Source organism: Pezoporus flaviventris, unplaced genomic scaffold (assembly GCF_033815535.1).
Source record: "Pezoporus flaviventris isolate CSIRO_AGI_PZ_B2104156 unplaced genomic scaffold, CSIRO_AGI_Pfla_v1 ptg000006l, whole genome shotgun sequence".
NCBI classification, from domain to species: Eukaryota; Metazoa; Chordata; class Aves; order Psittaciformes; family Psittacidae; genus Pezoporus; species Pezoporus flaviventris.
The window spans coordinates 854951-870100 of NW_026892554.1; the positions used below are offsets into that span (position 1 = coordinate 854951).

Genomic DNA, 15150 nt, shown 5'->3' on the forward strand with positions numbered 1-15150 from the left:
GTTCTGATAACGGGCAGGGTTGGTTCACGTCTTGCTATAGGAACGTTTCTCTTTATTTTCCGGGTGCAAGGAGCAGGGACAGGAAATTGGATGAAAATCTCTGGGATTATTTTCATTATTTCTCTGCATCACTTTCCTCCATGGACAGTGGATCCTTTTAAACAAAGTGCAAATATTAATAATGAAAAGATGCTCTCATGGACCTCAGAGTTTTAATGCTTCTGTTACTAGAGGACACAAGTTTGTGAGAACCAGTTTTTATCAATGTAGACTATGGTTTTCTGTTGTCTTTCCAAGAACCTCACATACGAGTCCACTTCCACTGTAGCTTTGTCATTTAGGAAACTTGACGTTCCCTGAAAACAGTTGTTGTATGATCTGCTGGTGGAAAGTGCTGCACATGTGCCTCTGAAAACTGAAATCCCATGTTTGCTGGCAGTTAAATATTGTATGTAACTGCAGTACTTCACTCCTGACAATACCACTTGAGCCCTTTTTCTTCTAAGCCTTCCAGCAGTGGTGTCAGTAGTTATTGTATTCCTCATTAGCTGTGAACAGCATTTGAAAGCTGTTATCCCAGTGTGTCTGAATCATTCCAGTGCCACCATTGCCTTTTCCTGAACAGAAGAGCTGTTGTGACATTGCTTGTATTTTAAATGTTACAGACTATTTATTCTGTCTCTTCAGCAGGAAGATGCCTGCTAAATGAACTTCAGAAAAGCAAATACCCATTCCCATCAGGATAAGCATATGCTTTCCTTTAAAAAAAATGCTTTTTGCCATGAGTTCGGCTGGGAAATGCTTGTTAGTTGCTTACCAGTGTTTCTGTGCAGTACAGCTCGCAGGGATTTCTTACTGCTGCTTTTTTTCTGCTCCCGATCCTGTCTGTGCATAATTTTAAGCACAGGAGTAGCCCCCATTCAGATTGACCTGAGTGTGAGCTTCGTCAGCTGGAGAAGTGTCCCTTGGTCCAGAAGAGCAGTTATATTTGGCTGTACCAGCAGCCCAGGTAAAGGTTAGAGATAAATGGGACACATTCCCTGGAATGGTCCTTTACTCAGCTTTAATAAATATCACCCTTGCACAAGTTTTGCTGTGGTTGGATCTTATCCCCAGATAGAGTTGTATTGAAGATCAGTCGTGGGTTCTGTTGCTGGGCTGCTGTACCCTCACCAAGCTGAATGCACGGTCTTATTTCATTTCTTCTTCTGTGAACACTTGACATGAATATAGATCTATGCCTCAGCCCAAATTTGGTGTGGAGACTTAAAATGAAGTATTATGAGGAGCACAGGGCTGGAAAGGGCTGCCTAGGTCATTTGGTCTAGTCACTTGATGCTGAAGACACCAGCTACCACACAATGCTCATCCTAAAAGCAGGTAGAATTTTTGTTCCTACTACTTGGGTTGGAGGGTTATGCAAAAACCTCATTGATCTAATGGTTAGATGTATCCCCAGCCAGATTATACTCATTTGTTCTTCTGCCAGTGTTATGCTTTAACTTAAATAGCTCTTCTGTTTGATTTAAATTAAGCCATCTACATGATGTAAAAGCTTAGTGCATCAGAACACTGTCAGTGTTATATAATGTTTTGAATTCATGATCTGGAGCTCAGTTCTTTTCTTCAATGACTAAAGTATTCCTGGTGTTTTTTCCTTTTATAGCTTTACATGTGGTACACAGGAAAATGAGGCTGAGAACGCGGAAAGCTTCTCAGCAGTCGAATCGGATCCACACACCACGTGCTTTGAGGGCAAAGAGGAAACACTCGGAGGTGGAGGAGAGCTTACCTGTCAGTGGAGGCAGGCCCGCCAAGAATGACACCGGCCTGCTGTCGTCCATCAAAAAGTTCATCAAAGGAAGCACACCCAAGGTATGCACCAGTGGGCTGCTGCTTTTGCTGTTTCACTGGGGCACGTTCAGTTAGGTTTGATTTAAAACGTTGCTATAAGAAATGGTTCTTAATGTGATGGAAGCAAAAGATCCTTGTCAAGAGTTAGAAGACAGCAAGCCCCTGTGGTGGTTGTAGCAGGTATTAAACGAACCAAGCAGACCTGCAAAGCCTGCAGGAGTCAGTGGTAGGTGTGTTTAAGGGAGCTCAGGAAGGCCCAGGATTTGCCACCAAGGTATTGCTTTGTGAAAATGTTCACTGATAAATTCAGTAGATAAAATTTTAAGTTCTGTTTGAAGCATTCCCGAAACTTGGGAATTGCCAGAATTGGCAACTCAGAAAAGCAGTTCTGTAAGCATGAAGTTGCTCAGTATTTTAGCCATTCGATTCACAGTTGTTTAGGAGTTCCTCAGTCAATAAAGGTTAAACCTCACAAGTTCAACTATCCTGACATTGCTGTGACTACTGTGTATTACTACAGTGAATGCTGCCCCTCAGTGGGTCAAACAAACGCTGTCAGGGCTAAATCACTACATCTCAGCTGTCTTCATCCAGAAACCCCAACCTTACCCATTTCCACCTGTTAGAGCCTGTTGCATGTATGTTTGGAGGGTGAAAATTTTACACACACACATATATATGTAACTTTGATGGGCTGAATGTAGCCTTGCAATTGCTTCCGAAACCTTCAAGAAACTGTTTTTCTTGTGTGTGAAGGGAGGCCCCCTGAAAGAGGAAGTTTAATTTGGTGGCAGCAGCCCAACCATTGCCATTATGTAGCTGTAAATTGTAAAGAAGAGTAGCCACGAAGTCAGAAGTGAATTAAAATGTATCCCAAAGTAACTAGATGAGACCTAAAAATGACAGTATGAAGTGTTTTCTGGGTTTTGACCCGAGTGTTGAAACTGTAACTTTGTAACAAGCTGAAGTAGAAATAACTTCAACTAAAGTAACAGTGTCTTCTTAAATTGTAAAACTAGAGTGAAAGTTCATGTTTAGTGGCGTGTTAACTACCGTAGAAACACTGAGGTACCCACAAAGGAGCACTGCAGTGAGGAGAAAGGGTTAAATCACTTACATCTTGGTTTTCATTACGGCACGACAATTAATCTCTTCTGCATTCACCATCGATAATGTAGCTCAGCAGTGCAACAGTTTGGCTGCAAAACCACTGCAACAAATGCTGAAATCTAAGCAAAACATTTTAGGCTGGAATTTTAAGATAAGGGAAGTATGTCTGCTTTTCCTTCCCTTTGTCTCTGGGAGGCTGGGTTCGCTTTCCCTCTCCCCCGCTTCTCTTCCTCTCCCAAAGCTCTGGATTACGTTTCGTTCTTTATTTCCTTGACAGGGTTTTTAATATAAAGTGTCCACGTTTTCCTCTGTTTCCTTTCATGTCCTCTCCTAGCAGGACTTGGAGTGGTTCCAGTGGCATTAGCATGGCACGATATTGATAGTGCCGGGCTATCTTCCAGAGTGCTAATGACTTAACCAAGTAGTCTGGAGGCTGCCATGGAAACGTTATAACTCTTTGCGATAGTGCACGGGTATGACTTGTGGAGCAGCTCCTTTCTGGGTGTGCACTGAGGGCATGTGGATTTACGGCAATAACTGTCTTTGGAACAAGTATATCTCGGTTGTGATCGTAGTCGCAGGTCGTTCGTTGTCTGGTGTGGTAAAGATGTGTTGTTGGAAATACTCCTCAAACAAACAGACCCTGAAAAAGCCTCAAGATATTTAAGTTGGAGAAACCAGAGACTATCATACGGCTCTGAGTGTGGATGGTGACAGGTCTGGTCTCGAGGTCCTTTACTAACACACAGCCCACTGGCAAGTCAGCAACAGCATGGAGAGCACAACGGTGTTTGTCATTTCCAAAGCGTCAGATCTGATACACCAGAAAAACCAGTACATGGATGCCTGTGGGGAGTGCTATGAACGTTCCTAAATGTCAACTTTGGAGACGTTGTAGAGGTTCCTCTTAACTTGCCTGATTTGGGGCTCTAGCACTAGCACTGTCAGACAGTGCACTGACCTCGAGCATGTCATACTTGAGACTCAGTGTAGCCCATTCCCTGATACACACGGGATTTCTGAACCAACCTAACAACAGACAACATGTTTGTGTTGGTGTGACATCACCGTGTTTCTTATGGCACAGTTATTGATCATAATGGGTTATACTGAGTTGAATAGATCATAGAATTCAAATAGATTGTTATATAAATACATAAAATAGGTACGTTTAATCCTATATCTGTCCAATTAAATTTTCAGTGTATAAAGCAAGTAGCACAATAACATCATTCTGATCTCACCATTGAATTCTATTGACCAGTACAACACAGACACAGCAGTGGGAGCTCTCTGACCACATTGTGACAGCTCCTCTTCGGGAGCATGAGAGGGGCCTCCCGAGTCAGTGAGTTCTTCCTGCCTCTGCTGGTACCTGTTGCCAGTGTGATTACTGGAGTGTTTCTACACTTGTTTTCCATAAAGCAGACCAAGAGCACAGCTCATTTTATGAAGGCCAATTGATAGCTTTTACAGGTGAATTTCCCTCATTTTCCCCAGTGTTGAACTTTTGCACAGATGTCCTAGGAGCTGAGCTGCTGTCCTGTTCTTGTGTCAGGTCAGGGAGACACATGTCAGCCCGCTTCCATGAGTGTTAGTGTTTCTCTCAGCCACTGTACTCTTCACATGGGCTTTAGATTAAACTTTCTACAAGATCCAGTTACCTTTTTTGGAGCACACAAACTCTTTTTTCTTTTTAAAGCTGTGAAACTGCAGCTCCAGGAGGGTAATTCTGTAACTGAAATGGAAATGTTCATTGACTTTGGCATGGTCTGTGTCCTCATTTATTTTGATATGTAATTCATTTTGCATTGTCTCACAGCTCACATTTCAGTGTCCTCTATATGGTTCTGCTTTAGATTTCAGATTGCCGTTTATTAAGCTGTAGTAAGTGCTTTGAGGGGAAAAGGGCAAGAAACCTGTCTTAGAATCATGGAAGAAACTCGTAGAATGGTTTGGGTCTTAAACATGTGTGTCTATACCTATACTCATGCACAGAAAACGGGCAAAAGTGTTTGGTTCTGTATCATTCATGCAAGTGCCACAGGGAAGAACAGCCATTTACTTAAGGTAAGAGACTCACTGGGCCATAACCCTTGTCTACAATGTTTTTAATAGCTGAGTTTTGCCATCTGATAGGGATTGGATAGCAGCAGGTTCTGTCCAGGTATACAACTGAGGAACCCATTTTGTGTAGGGAGCGTGGTGGAGACCTCCACATGGGCTATTGTAAACTTTACTTCCTGGATGCCTCACAGGCAGAGAAATCAAGTTCCATGTCATTTTAGTTGCCTTGTACCTACAGGTCCCAAGCTGCACAGCGCTTAGATATTTATAAATGGGCTATCCAGAGAAATAGAACTTAGAGACAGTTTTTCTGCTACAGAAGTTCCAGGTTTTCTTTCCTGATATTCTGCTATTTACCTTGAGCTGTGTCAGTTTAAATGGCCAGCTGGCCAGATACATGTTGCATGTTGTGCATCTGGAAGTAGAACAATAAATGGATCTTTTGTGAAACTTTCTCTAAGAGCTGACATTTTCTGGTAGTATCCACTGGAGAAAAGAGGCACTGTTCAGTATGTTCCTTTTTTATCTCCTTTTCTATTTTAAGGAAGAAAGAGAAAATCCTGCAAAAAGAAGTAGGATTGAGCGGGATATCGATAACAACTTGATCACATCCACACCTCAAGCAGGAGAAAAGCCTAACAAACAGATCTCTCGAGTGCGACGGAAAAGTCAGATGAATGGAGGTTTGTGAACACTCTAATCCTGTGTTGCTGCACTAGTTGTACAGACAGCACAGAGACCTGTTACTGAGAAGTAAATAACTTCTCTTTATTCCAGGCTCAGAGCTGTGTCTTGGAGCTCAGCCCCGAGATGGCAGTTTCTAGTTCTAGGATGTACCTTGCTGTGCATGCACACTTATGGAAAACCTTCACTGTTATGTGTTGTTTTGTAATGTGAAGATTTATTTTATGCCCTTTGTTATCTGTGATAACAACTAAAAAGTATTTTACTTCGTAACTGTATTTGATGTGTGTTTGTGTGTGGGAACCGTTAATTATAGGGAAGCTTGGAGGTTCCAGGCACTGGAGTTCACTGACACTTTCTCTTGCCTCCATCTAGTGGAACCCCACTGATACTGTCAGCTGTGTGCTGGGAAGGGTGCACAGCAGCTTGAAGTGTCTTCCATTATCAAGCTCATTTAAAGGATTTAAACTTGTGCTGTTTGTTAATGTGTAGCATAATTTCTATAAACAACAAGTGCTTCCTAAATTGTAGGGCTGAGACGGTGCTAAGTTTTTATCTCAAGACTGAGAGGCTGCTGCTTTGTTATTGCCCAAGTTGAACTGTGAACAAGAGGGATCTTTCCTATAATGAAAATGATACTGGTTAAAGGGAGGACGTGTGAAAACCAGAAGCGTGGTATTGTACCTCATGAGTTTTCTTTTACAGAAGCTGGAAGTTATGAAATGACAAACCAACACGTAAAGCAAAATGGAAAACTAGAAGATAATCCTGCCACGGGCAGCCCCCCCCGAACCACGTTACTGGGAACCATATTTTCTCCTGTTTTCAATTTTTTTTCACCAGCAAATAAAAATGGTGAGTATTATCTGACCAGCCGATCGTATTAAAGCTCAGAATGATAGGGGTTTTTAAGAGCAAGCTGTTTTGAGTGGCAGTACACTTAACGTGCTGGTTTACAGACCAGGAGTTACTACTACCTGATAAAGGGCTCCTTAAGTCTTTGAAGGGTTGATAATTAATAAAAGAAGTAATAAGTTTATATGCATTAGACTGTTTCTTTTACAGGTGTAAGTACCCAGTGGTGTATCTTTCATTTAAAAAAATGTAATAGTAATTGGTATTAAGTTCCTTGTCCCAAACATAAGAGGCCTTTTGGGTCTTATTTTTGTAACATGGGTCAGATGTGGCTATCTTCAATTATTCTGATCAGTAATATCAGCATTCTGATGGGTAACTTAGCCTCATAATGACTGTGAATGTACTGAAATCTTAATCCAGGAACATCAGGATCGGATTCTCCAGGACAAGCTGTTGAAGCTGAAGAGATAGTCAAACAGCTTGATATGGAACAGGTTGATGAGATTACCACAAGTACTGCAACATCAACCAACGGGGCAGCTTACACTAGCCAAGCAGTGCAGGTCAGGTCCACTGTCAACAATGGTTTGGAAGAGGTGGAGGAAACAAATGACCGGGACCTGCCACCACTTACAGGTAAGAAACCTGTGCTTGCCTTGCCCTCATGTGGGAGCTGTGTGTGATTGTACTCTCAGGGAAACCCCAACGCCTGCATTCTCTAGAAACTGATATTTCACATTTGCTTAGGGCGTGCAAACAGTAGGAACAGTGCTTTTTACTCTAATAGACAAACCTGGTTTATGCACCAGAGACACGATTTTGTCAAAGCTTATCTCTTATTCCCAGTACAGCTCAGTAGGCTTCCTAACACTTCCTCAGATGGAAACAAAAGATTCCAGAATGCATACTGAAGCCTGCCACCCCATTAGAAATGCACATCCTGGCCTTGCTGCTCAGAGAAGAGCAACTTGCAGCATTTTGGTCTCTTATATTAGAGCCTCCAGGGAAGCGAAATCAACCTCTGCATAGAGGGGCTGGTGTGGGATACATGAGTCCGGTCCAGACCTTGTGGTCTGGTCTGTTGCTGTGTTTCCAGAGGCTCCCTCAGCTGTGGGAGCTGCCGGTGGAAGAGCTGTGCTACCTCCTTAGGCTGGCACATGTGAGCATCCAGCCACCATCAGAGGCTGTGTGGGGTCTCCCAGATCAGCCAGGTCATGATGTTCTGTGGCATGAGAGCACACTGGGCTCTCAGGTGGCTTCCCTGGGAGCGGTGCAGGCCGTTTCTGAGGACACATGGGGACAGAGGGTGGGCTGCAGGGAGAGATTTCCACTGCTGTGTGAGGCACTGGCGTACCAAGGGCAGACTGTCACTTCTGCAGACTGCACTAATAAGACCAGCTCTTGTGGTGTTTTGTTTTATTTTTTGGTTTGGTCATTTTCGTTGAATTTTAGCACCAGTATCTCCAGACAGTGGCTACTCATCAGCCCATGCAGAAGCTACGTATGAAGAAGACTGGGAAGTCTTTGATCCGTAAGTGCTAATGTTTGTACTGCAAATACTAAATTGGTGGGTTTGGGTGTTGAAATAAGGCATTCTTATTTAAGTTGGAAGATTTTTATATTATGGAAATGAATTCCAAAAGCTCTTAACTCAAAAAAATAAATGTAGATTGATGTGGTTTTTTTTCAATTTAAAATACTTCTTGTGCAGCCTTAAATATTTGAAATATTAAGTGGGGCTTCAACATCATGTAATGAATTTGAGATACATATCTACAGCCAAATCTGTATTCTTTCCAGGTATTATTTCATCAAACATGTTCCACCACTAACAGAAGAACAACTGAACAGGAAGCCAGCTCTTCCACTGAAAACAAGAAGCACACCAGAATTCTCCTTAGTTCTAGACTTGGTAAGTGTCTTTATAAACACATTCCAAAAGCAGGGGCTCTGCAGCATTTCTGTCATTTTGCTTGTTGCTGAAATTAGAAGTGTTTGCTTTCAACAAAAAGGCTTTGTCAATGTTACACAATTTTCAGTTAAATATAGTTTGCATTGGGAAAAGATGATAGTGGCAAGAGCAGAAAGCTTGCTGTGCAGGCTGCGTGCTTAACATCCTGCCTGAAGAAAAGCATTACAACTCTTATTGTCTCAAACAAAGAGTTATCTGTCCCCATAAAGCTTTCCTAAATCCAGTGTGGGAAAACTGAGATGGAACAGCTGGGAAAATTCAGCTTCATGTCTTGCATCAAGATTGATCAAGAACAAATCTTCTAATTCTTACAACGTATTTATGCTCAGAGGTCACGAGTTGATTTTTCAGATATCCATAGAAAATATATTTGTCTTGATAATAATTTCTCTTTGTCTCCCTGTTCGAAAAGTTGTTTCAGAGCCTGTTAATGATGGCAGGAACATCAGTTTAGTTTATCATGCCCAGCATCACTTGGTGTGTCCTCCAGTGCCCGTATAAACAGATACATTATTCACAGTGATGGGTGCAGGTTTGACTGACAGGAGAGCCTACAAAATGAAGATATCTGCTTATAACTGTGCCCCCAGCTCACAGTTGTAAGTGATTTAAAAAACCCTGCAAGAGTAATGAATTCATTCGTTCTAAGAGTTCTTCAATCTTGACAGCCCTTGCATAAAAATATTTTCCAGACTAAATAAACCTACCTTAAAATGAGCATAAAAATCCAGAAACTCACTTCTATTTTTAATATTCCTTTCACAATGTTTTCTTTCCTTTATGCCATCTTTTCTTGTTTTAATAGGATGAAACCTTAGTGCACTGTAGTCTAAATGAATTAGAAGATGCTGCACTCACTTTTCCAGTTCTTTTTCAAGATGTCATTTACCAGGTAATTACTGTGCATGGACAAATATGGAAGCTTTTATTTTGTTTAACATAGGAATTCTTGCTGTGTGTATTTGTTACCGTCTTGTTGCAGGAGAGGTAAGAAACTGTCTAGCATTTAACAACTGTTTGATTCTAAATGTATGGGCTTTGGCAGATTGGATTGTCCTGGGTTAGAGGTGCTGCAGGTGGAGGCAGGAACACCAACAGTTTAGCCATTCCCCAGGAGCAGCTCCTCACCAACCGTTAACCTTCCTCCCTTGGCAGGGAAAAGCAGTCCACATTGGCTGGGCGTTTCTCTCTGTAGAGAAGACATCTTCAGCACCTGACACTGAGTAGGTTCTGTCCAGTCATCAGTCTTGTTGCACACTTCACCCATGCCTTCGTTACTCCCCGGTAGTGTACCCAGTCTGCTGGGTATTAGTGTGATTGGACTGTCCTGTGGGGACTGCAGGGTTCAGGTTTGTTCTGCCTCAGGAGATGGTTGCTGTGTGTGTCTTACATTGACCTGCCCTAGAGGAACAAGTGGGAAGGAGGAACTGTCTTCCAGCAACTACCAGAGATGCTGCACTGATCCAGGCTGTTGTTCTCAGGTGCTTTTGTGGGGTGTACGTGGGAGCAGCCACAGCTTCCCCACCATGTAGTTCACATGGTATTGGACCCCACTGTAGTGTCTTTGAAGAATGAGGCAGTCATCAGGCACCTTAAAAGGACACTTGTCCAGGTATTTTTCCTGATTCTAAAAGTGCTTTTCTTTGCTGTTGCATATAAACCCCTTTGGAATCGGGAATAATCTTTAAACATGGGTTTATCTTACCACTTTGTTGGTGATGGCCATGCACAGTTTCTTCCCAGGATGACCTCGAAAGGAGCCTTAGAAGTAGTTCTTTAGAGGCTCTTGACACTGCTAACAGCACCAGGAAGACTAAAGCTTCAGTTTTAACTTCCTTCTCTTAGATCTCAGTATGATTCAAGTACTTTCTGTCTATAACTGGGTCTTTTAGTGACTGTGTGTTTATGCTTTTGCCTTTAGGAAATTGAAGTCAATGGAGAGAGTGACTTACAATATTTCTAAAGCTTTATTCAGTGGCATTGTACACAAGCCTATATAGATAGCCCTTGACACAGTACAGCTACTGTGTGGGTCCTGGAGTTTTCTCTTAGCCCTCTCTGGAGTCCAGCCTGGATTTGCTGAGGAACAGCAGCTTCTTGCAGGCCTGAGAAAGTCAGCTGCTATCTTCAAGCACACTCTCCTGGTCGCTGTTTGGTTTTTCCTGCTTTTTCATCACACTAGACACTGACAAACATTCATCTCTTACTAGGTAACAGCTAATAAGCAAGATGAGTATCTTATGGGTACAGTTAAGTTCATCTTTCACTAGGGTTTAATATGCAAAATCCAAATAATCTTCTGTGACGAAAGTTGGAAAGAAGTTTGTTATTTCATGCCCTTCTTAGCGGTTTTAGTCAGTGAATAGTTGTTTACCAGCTTATAAAACTTTCTCTTGCGTATTTCTTTTCCTTATCAGTCTGACCAGCACCTCTGGACCAGCCCTGTGCTGATTTCATATCTCTGCATTTCCTTTTGGCAGTAGTTTCAGCTGGCAGCAGAGAAGCAGCCAACTGAGCTGTCCGAGCAAAGTAGAAGCCAGCAAGTTACTATATATAAAGGATTGTGTAATATATCCCACTGAAAAAATACAAGATGTGGAAGAGACATTGCTGAAGATGTTTTCCATTAGTATTATGTACCACTCCCATGTAGGTTTTCCAGAAATATTGGACAGTTCTCTATTCATTCTTTTTAAGAAAGAATAAACAGCACTTCTTTTCCTGCTGAATATCACATCAGGCCTGGTTAATACTGCAAATGGGAGCCTGGGTTCATAGCATTTCCATTTTCTTCCCTATCAGAAGGCATCAAGCCAATGCTCTTGCAGCAAGAGTATGGCAAACCAGGCCCTTTCCTGAAAAGATGTTCCAGACCTGGCCATCCCAGGGTACTGCAACAATAAGAACCAGGCTGACTCAGGTTCTAGAAGGTCTCTTATAAAATCCAGCTAAACTCCAGTGGCCTGGGAGTCAAGCACAAGTTTTACGTCCAGGAACTTGGCTCTCTTGGTGCTTGTTTCAGTGACTGCAGGTGATGGTCTGGTTTTAAAGAAAGGTTTCTAAAAATAGGGGTTTGTTTGCTCCAAGTGGTTTCTCACAACTTCCCTGGGGTTGCGCAGAAGAACTGAGCGTGGAGCAGAGTTCTGCCCACTGAAAAATGGCATTACTGTGATTCCAGCACTGACACCCAGGGTTTAAACCTCGGGTTGAGTCACATAGCTGATTTCTATTAAGAAAGCTAGCGGTGAGATGGGCACAGTTGGGCTTGCTTAGGTCAAGCTTCTGAAGCAATGAATTTGTTCCTGTTTTCTGCATTGAAAAAAAAAGTCTCTAAATTAGGGCAGTTTTTAAGGTCTGGGCTTAGTAAAAATCCAGTCTTTGTGCAGCTGAAGTTTTCTTAAGCACTGCTAAGTGCTGCCTTACATCTGACTGGAGAACAAAAACCAATGACAGTTCTTCAGCTGTAGACTTCAGACTTTGTACTCTTTGTTGTACTTTACATAAATGAGATAAGCAGCATATCTTCTGAAGCAATTTATCTCTTTTTCCTTGGTAAAGAGGTTTTGTTTCTGTTGCTGACTTCAAGTCCCAGGTACGAGATCGTCTCATCCCTTTGTTCCGCTCTGGAGCTGCCTTCCCCGCTCCCTGCCTGTAGTCAAAAGGCAGGTCCTTTCTGTTCTTCACTGGAAGGGCATCTTTACTGATCTACCTCAGAATAATTCCCTTTGACTTTTGTGATCCTTGAAAGATGTTCTGGAGCTCCATAGGTCAGTTGTAGTTACTGCATACAGGGTTACACATGTTCCATGTCACCTATAACTTAACTGCTTTACTTTGTTACTGCAGTGGAATGAAGCAAGCAATGCTTGGGAATTCTGGCTCTCCCTTTGAGTGACCCCATCTCCGTTTCTGGGAAATAACAGAAGAGCCATAAAGCTTTGGATCTGGAGGCCAGGAAGCATTGGTGTGTCTTTGGCACGTCCACCAGGAAATCTGGGCTTAGGTTGGGAAGACACTCTCTACAGCTACCTCAAAGGAGGTTGTAGTGAGGTGGGGATTGGTCTCATGTTGATGTGGCACTTAGTGACATGCTTTAGTGGTGGATTTGGCAGCATTCACTCAGTGGTTGGACCTGATGATCTTAAAGGTCTTTTCCAACCCAGTTGATTCTACAACTTCATTTTAGTTCAGTAGAGCCTCTAGAATTCCACTTCTGGCCCTTGAAGAGCCACAGCTGGCTGCGCTTCAGGCACTTCTGTCTGGTAATTCCAGGGATTTTGACACCAAGTGGAACATGTGTCTTGTTCAGGTTTTCTAACGCAGGAAAGGAATACTGTTTCCTTCCAGTTCCACCTTGGAAGAGCTCAAGTCCTGTGTATTTTGAACAAGGAAGACATTGACAGTTCAGGTGTTGCACATTTAGATTTTGTTGCCGTTGAAACATGGGATGAGTTGATTGCTTGGGGGGAAGAAAAATAACCTTGAAAACCTGCTACAGAGCTGTGAGGGGTCTTCGCATACACGTTGTGCATTTGTGAGTGACTTTGAAGCAGGTGACAGCATGTGTTGCTGTTGACAAACTTTCAGTCTTTAAAACCACTGGAAATTACTGTTAGGCTTCTATTTTCAAAAGTGATCTCTCACATTTACTCATGGCAGGGAGGGATGTGTTTTGTTCTGCTTTGGTTACTTGATTCTTGTGCTTGGGTCAGAGTTCTGTGCCAGGTTGGTGCCGCTGGGGGTAGTGATGTCGTTGCCTTACGCTGTGCCAGTGCCACAAGCCAGAGAAACCAGAGCAGTGAGCCTGCACCGGGGGCACTGTTAAATGAAGCGTGTGTCTGGGCAAGCGGCAATGAGAAATACAGGTTCTGACAGGAAAGTGGGTTTCCTGGATTTCTCGTTTGCATTCACGTCGCCTTCTTAGAGAGAGATTGATACTGCGATAGAGAGAGGTTGTGTTGAGATAGATGCCCATTTATAACCGCTTGGCAGTAATCTCAACTAGAACATCTTGCAACGATGCTGCGGTTATCCCAGGACTAAAAAACCAAACTAAAAACCAAGGCAGGAGCAGTGTCCACCCCTGAGGAGCCCGACAGCCGTAACTGATCTCTGATCTAACGCAGTGATTCTAAACCCGTGTAACTGGCTGCTGTGACTGATACAATTCCATCCAGCTGTAAAAGGAACAATAAATTACACAGAAAATGGGTTTATTTACATCAGCAGCAGTTGAAGTACTGGCAGATCGCTCAGCTGCCCTCTTTGGTTGCCAGGAGAGTTCGTAGGAGGGATGCTGAAGAGGCTGTTCCTGAGGTGACATCTGTGTTTCTTCCATAATGGGGGGTAAGCTTTTTAGTTTGAAATCAAGCCCTTGAAGACGATCTCCAAACCAAATACCATCCTCTCTACCTACTACCATTAGCAGCTGTTACCTGTGTGCGGGGAAAGCATTAATACCCTTTCTGTGCTGGCACACATCAGCTGGAAGCTGCTCTGGTGCTGCCCGGCTGGTGAAGCTCGTTCAGGATGCCTGCTCAAAGCAACCAGTTTCATTCTGGCTTGTTGTCCAACTTTTAGATTGTAGCTGAAGTTATTTCTAATTCCACCAAATGTTCCAGTGAATTTGTTAAGCCTGATTTTATCATCTGATGCTTTCACTTAGAGCTGCCTGGGCTGCGAGCTAATGCAGTATTGGTTTAGTTCAGTTATTACTCTGCAGGAAGTCAGTATTTGCTGTTTACCTTGTTCATAATCTCATTTTGACCTTGTCTTTACAAACTGGTACTTAGTGCAGGTGATAGCTGAGGTGTTTTGAATCTTCATTAAAGTCTATTTCTGCTGCAGGTGTATGTCCGATTAAGGCCATTCTTCCGAGAATTCCTGGAACGTATGTCTCAGATTTATGAGGTAAAACCCACCAGATGCTGCCTCTGAATTTCACTGTCAAATTATAGTCGCGTCCTTATACCCAAAATGATTGCTTTTCCCTCTTGAATCCACAGATCATTCTTTTTACCGCTTCTAAGAAGGTGTACGCAGACAAGTTATTGAACATACTAGACCCTAAAAAGCAACTGGTCAGGTAAACCCAGAAAACTGAATGTACCTGGTGTTTGTAAGCAAACTAAGTGCTGTTTCGCATCCAGTGTGCTGAAGCATGTGCTGATGGCGTGTGTCTTACTGAACTGGGTCTCTGTGGGTTTGTCTGGTCTAGGAGTGAGAGAAAAATGAAGTGATTGAGCTATTGCCCTGAGGGTAGAATGAATCCAGGCAGCTTCACACTGCCCTCTGGGGCCAAACCCCATAGCCATTTATTTGGTCTGAACTACTCAAACTCGAGTGATTGCTTATAAGTTGTGAATTGTATAGTTATCCTTACAGTCAGCATGGTTTTCTTTCTCACTCACAAAGTAATTTGTTTGTGGGTTTTCTATTGGAGCTGGTTTAGTTTTTCATTTCCTAATAGCGAGTGTGCTTGGCAGTGATGGGCATTTTGCAAGAACAGCTCCTTAGGGCGGAAAGATGTTCTGCTGGATGAGATTCTTCCTGTTATTCCTATCTAGGAGGTGGGATGTTACATGGGGAAGCTGAATCCAAAGAGG

At 42.8% G+C, this 15150-nt stretch overlaps 1 protein-coding gene across 3 annotated transcripts in view; it reads left to right on the top strand.

Moving 5' to 3' along the window:
* The window catches only part of CTDSPL2 (CTD small phosphatase like 2), a 34756-nt gene that overhangs the window by 15901 nt on the left and 3705 nt on the right, over positions 1 to 15150 (top strand). For all 3 annotated transcript variants that reach the window (XM_061446514.1, XM_061446516.1, XM_061446515.1), the window contains exons 2-10: positions 1667 to 1875; positions 5576 to 5714; positions 6421 to 6570; positions 6994 to 7209; positions 8026 to 8104; positions 8374 to 8485; positions 9351 to 9437; positions 14393 to 14455; positions 14551 to 14630. In XM_061446514.1, coding sequence (XP_061302498.1) covers positions 1690 to 1875; positions 5576 to 5714; positions 6421 to 6570; positions 6994 to 7209; positions 8026 to 8104; positions 8374 to 8485; positions 9351 to 9437; positions 14393 to 14455; positions 14551 to 14630 — 1112 coding nt within the window. In that variant the 5' untranslated portion in view covers positions 1667 to 1689. The remainder of the gene's footprint in view (positions 1 to 1666; positions 1876 to 5575; positions 5715 to 6420; positions 6571 to 6993; positions 7210 to 8025; positions 8105 to 8373; positions 8486 to 9350; positions 9438 to 14392; positions 14456 to 14550; positions 14631 to 15150) is intronic.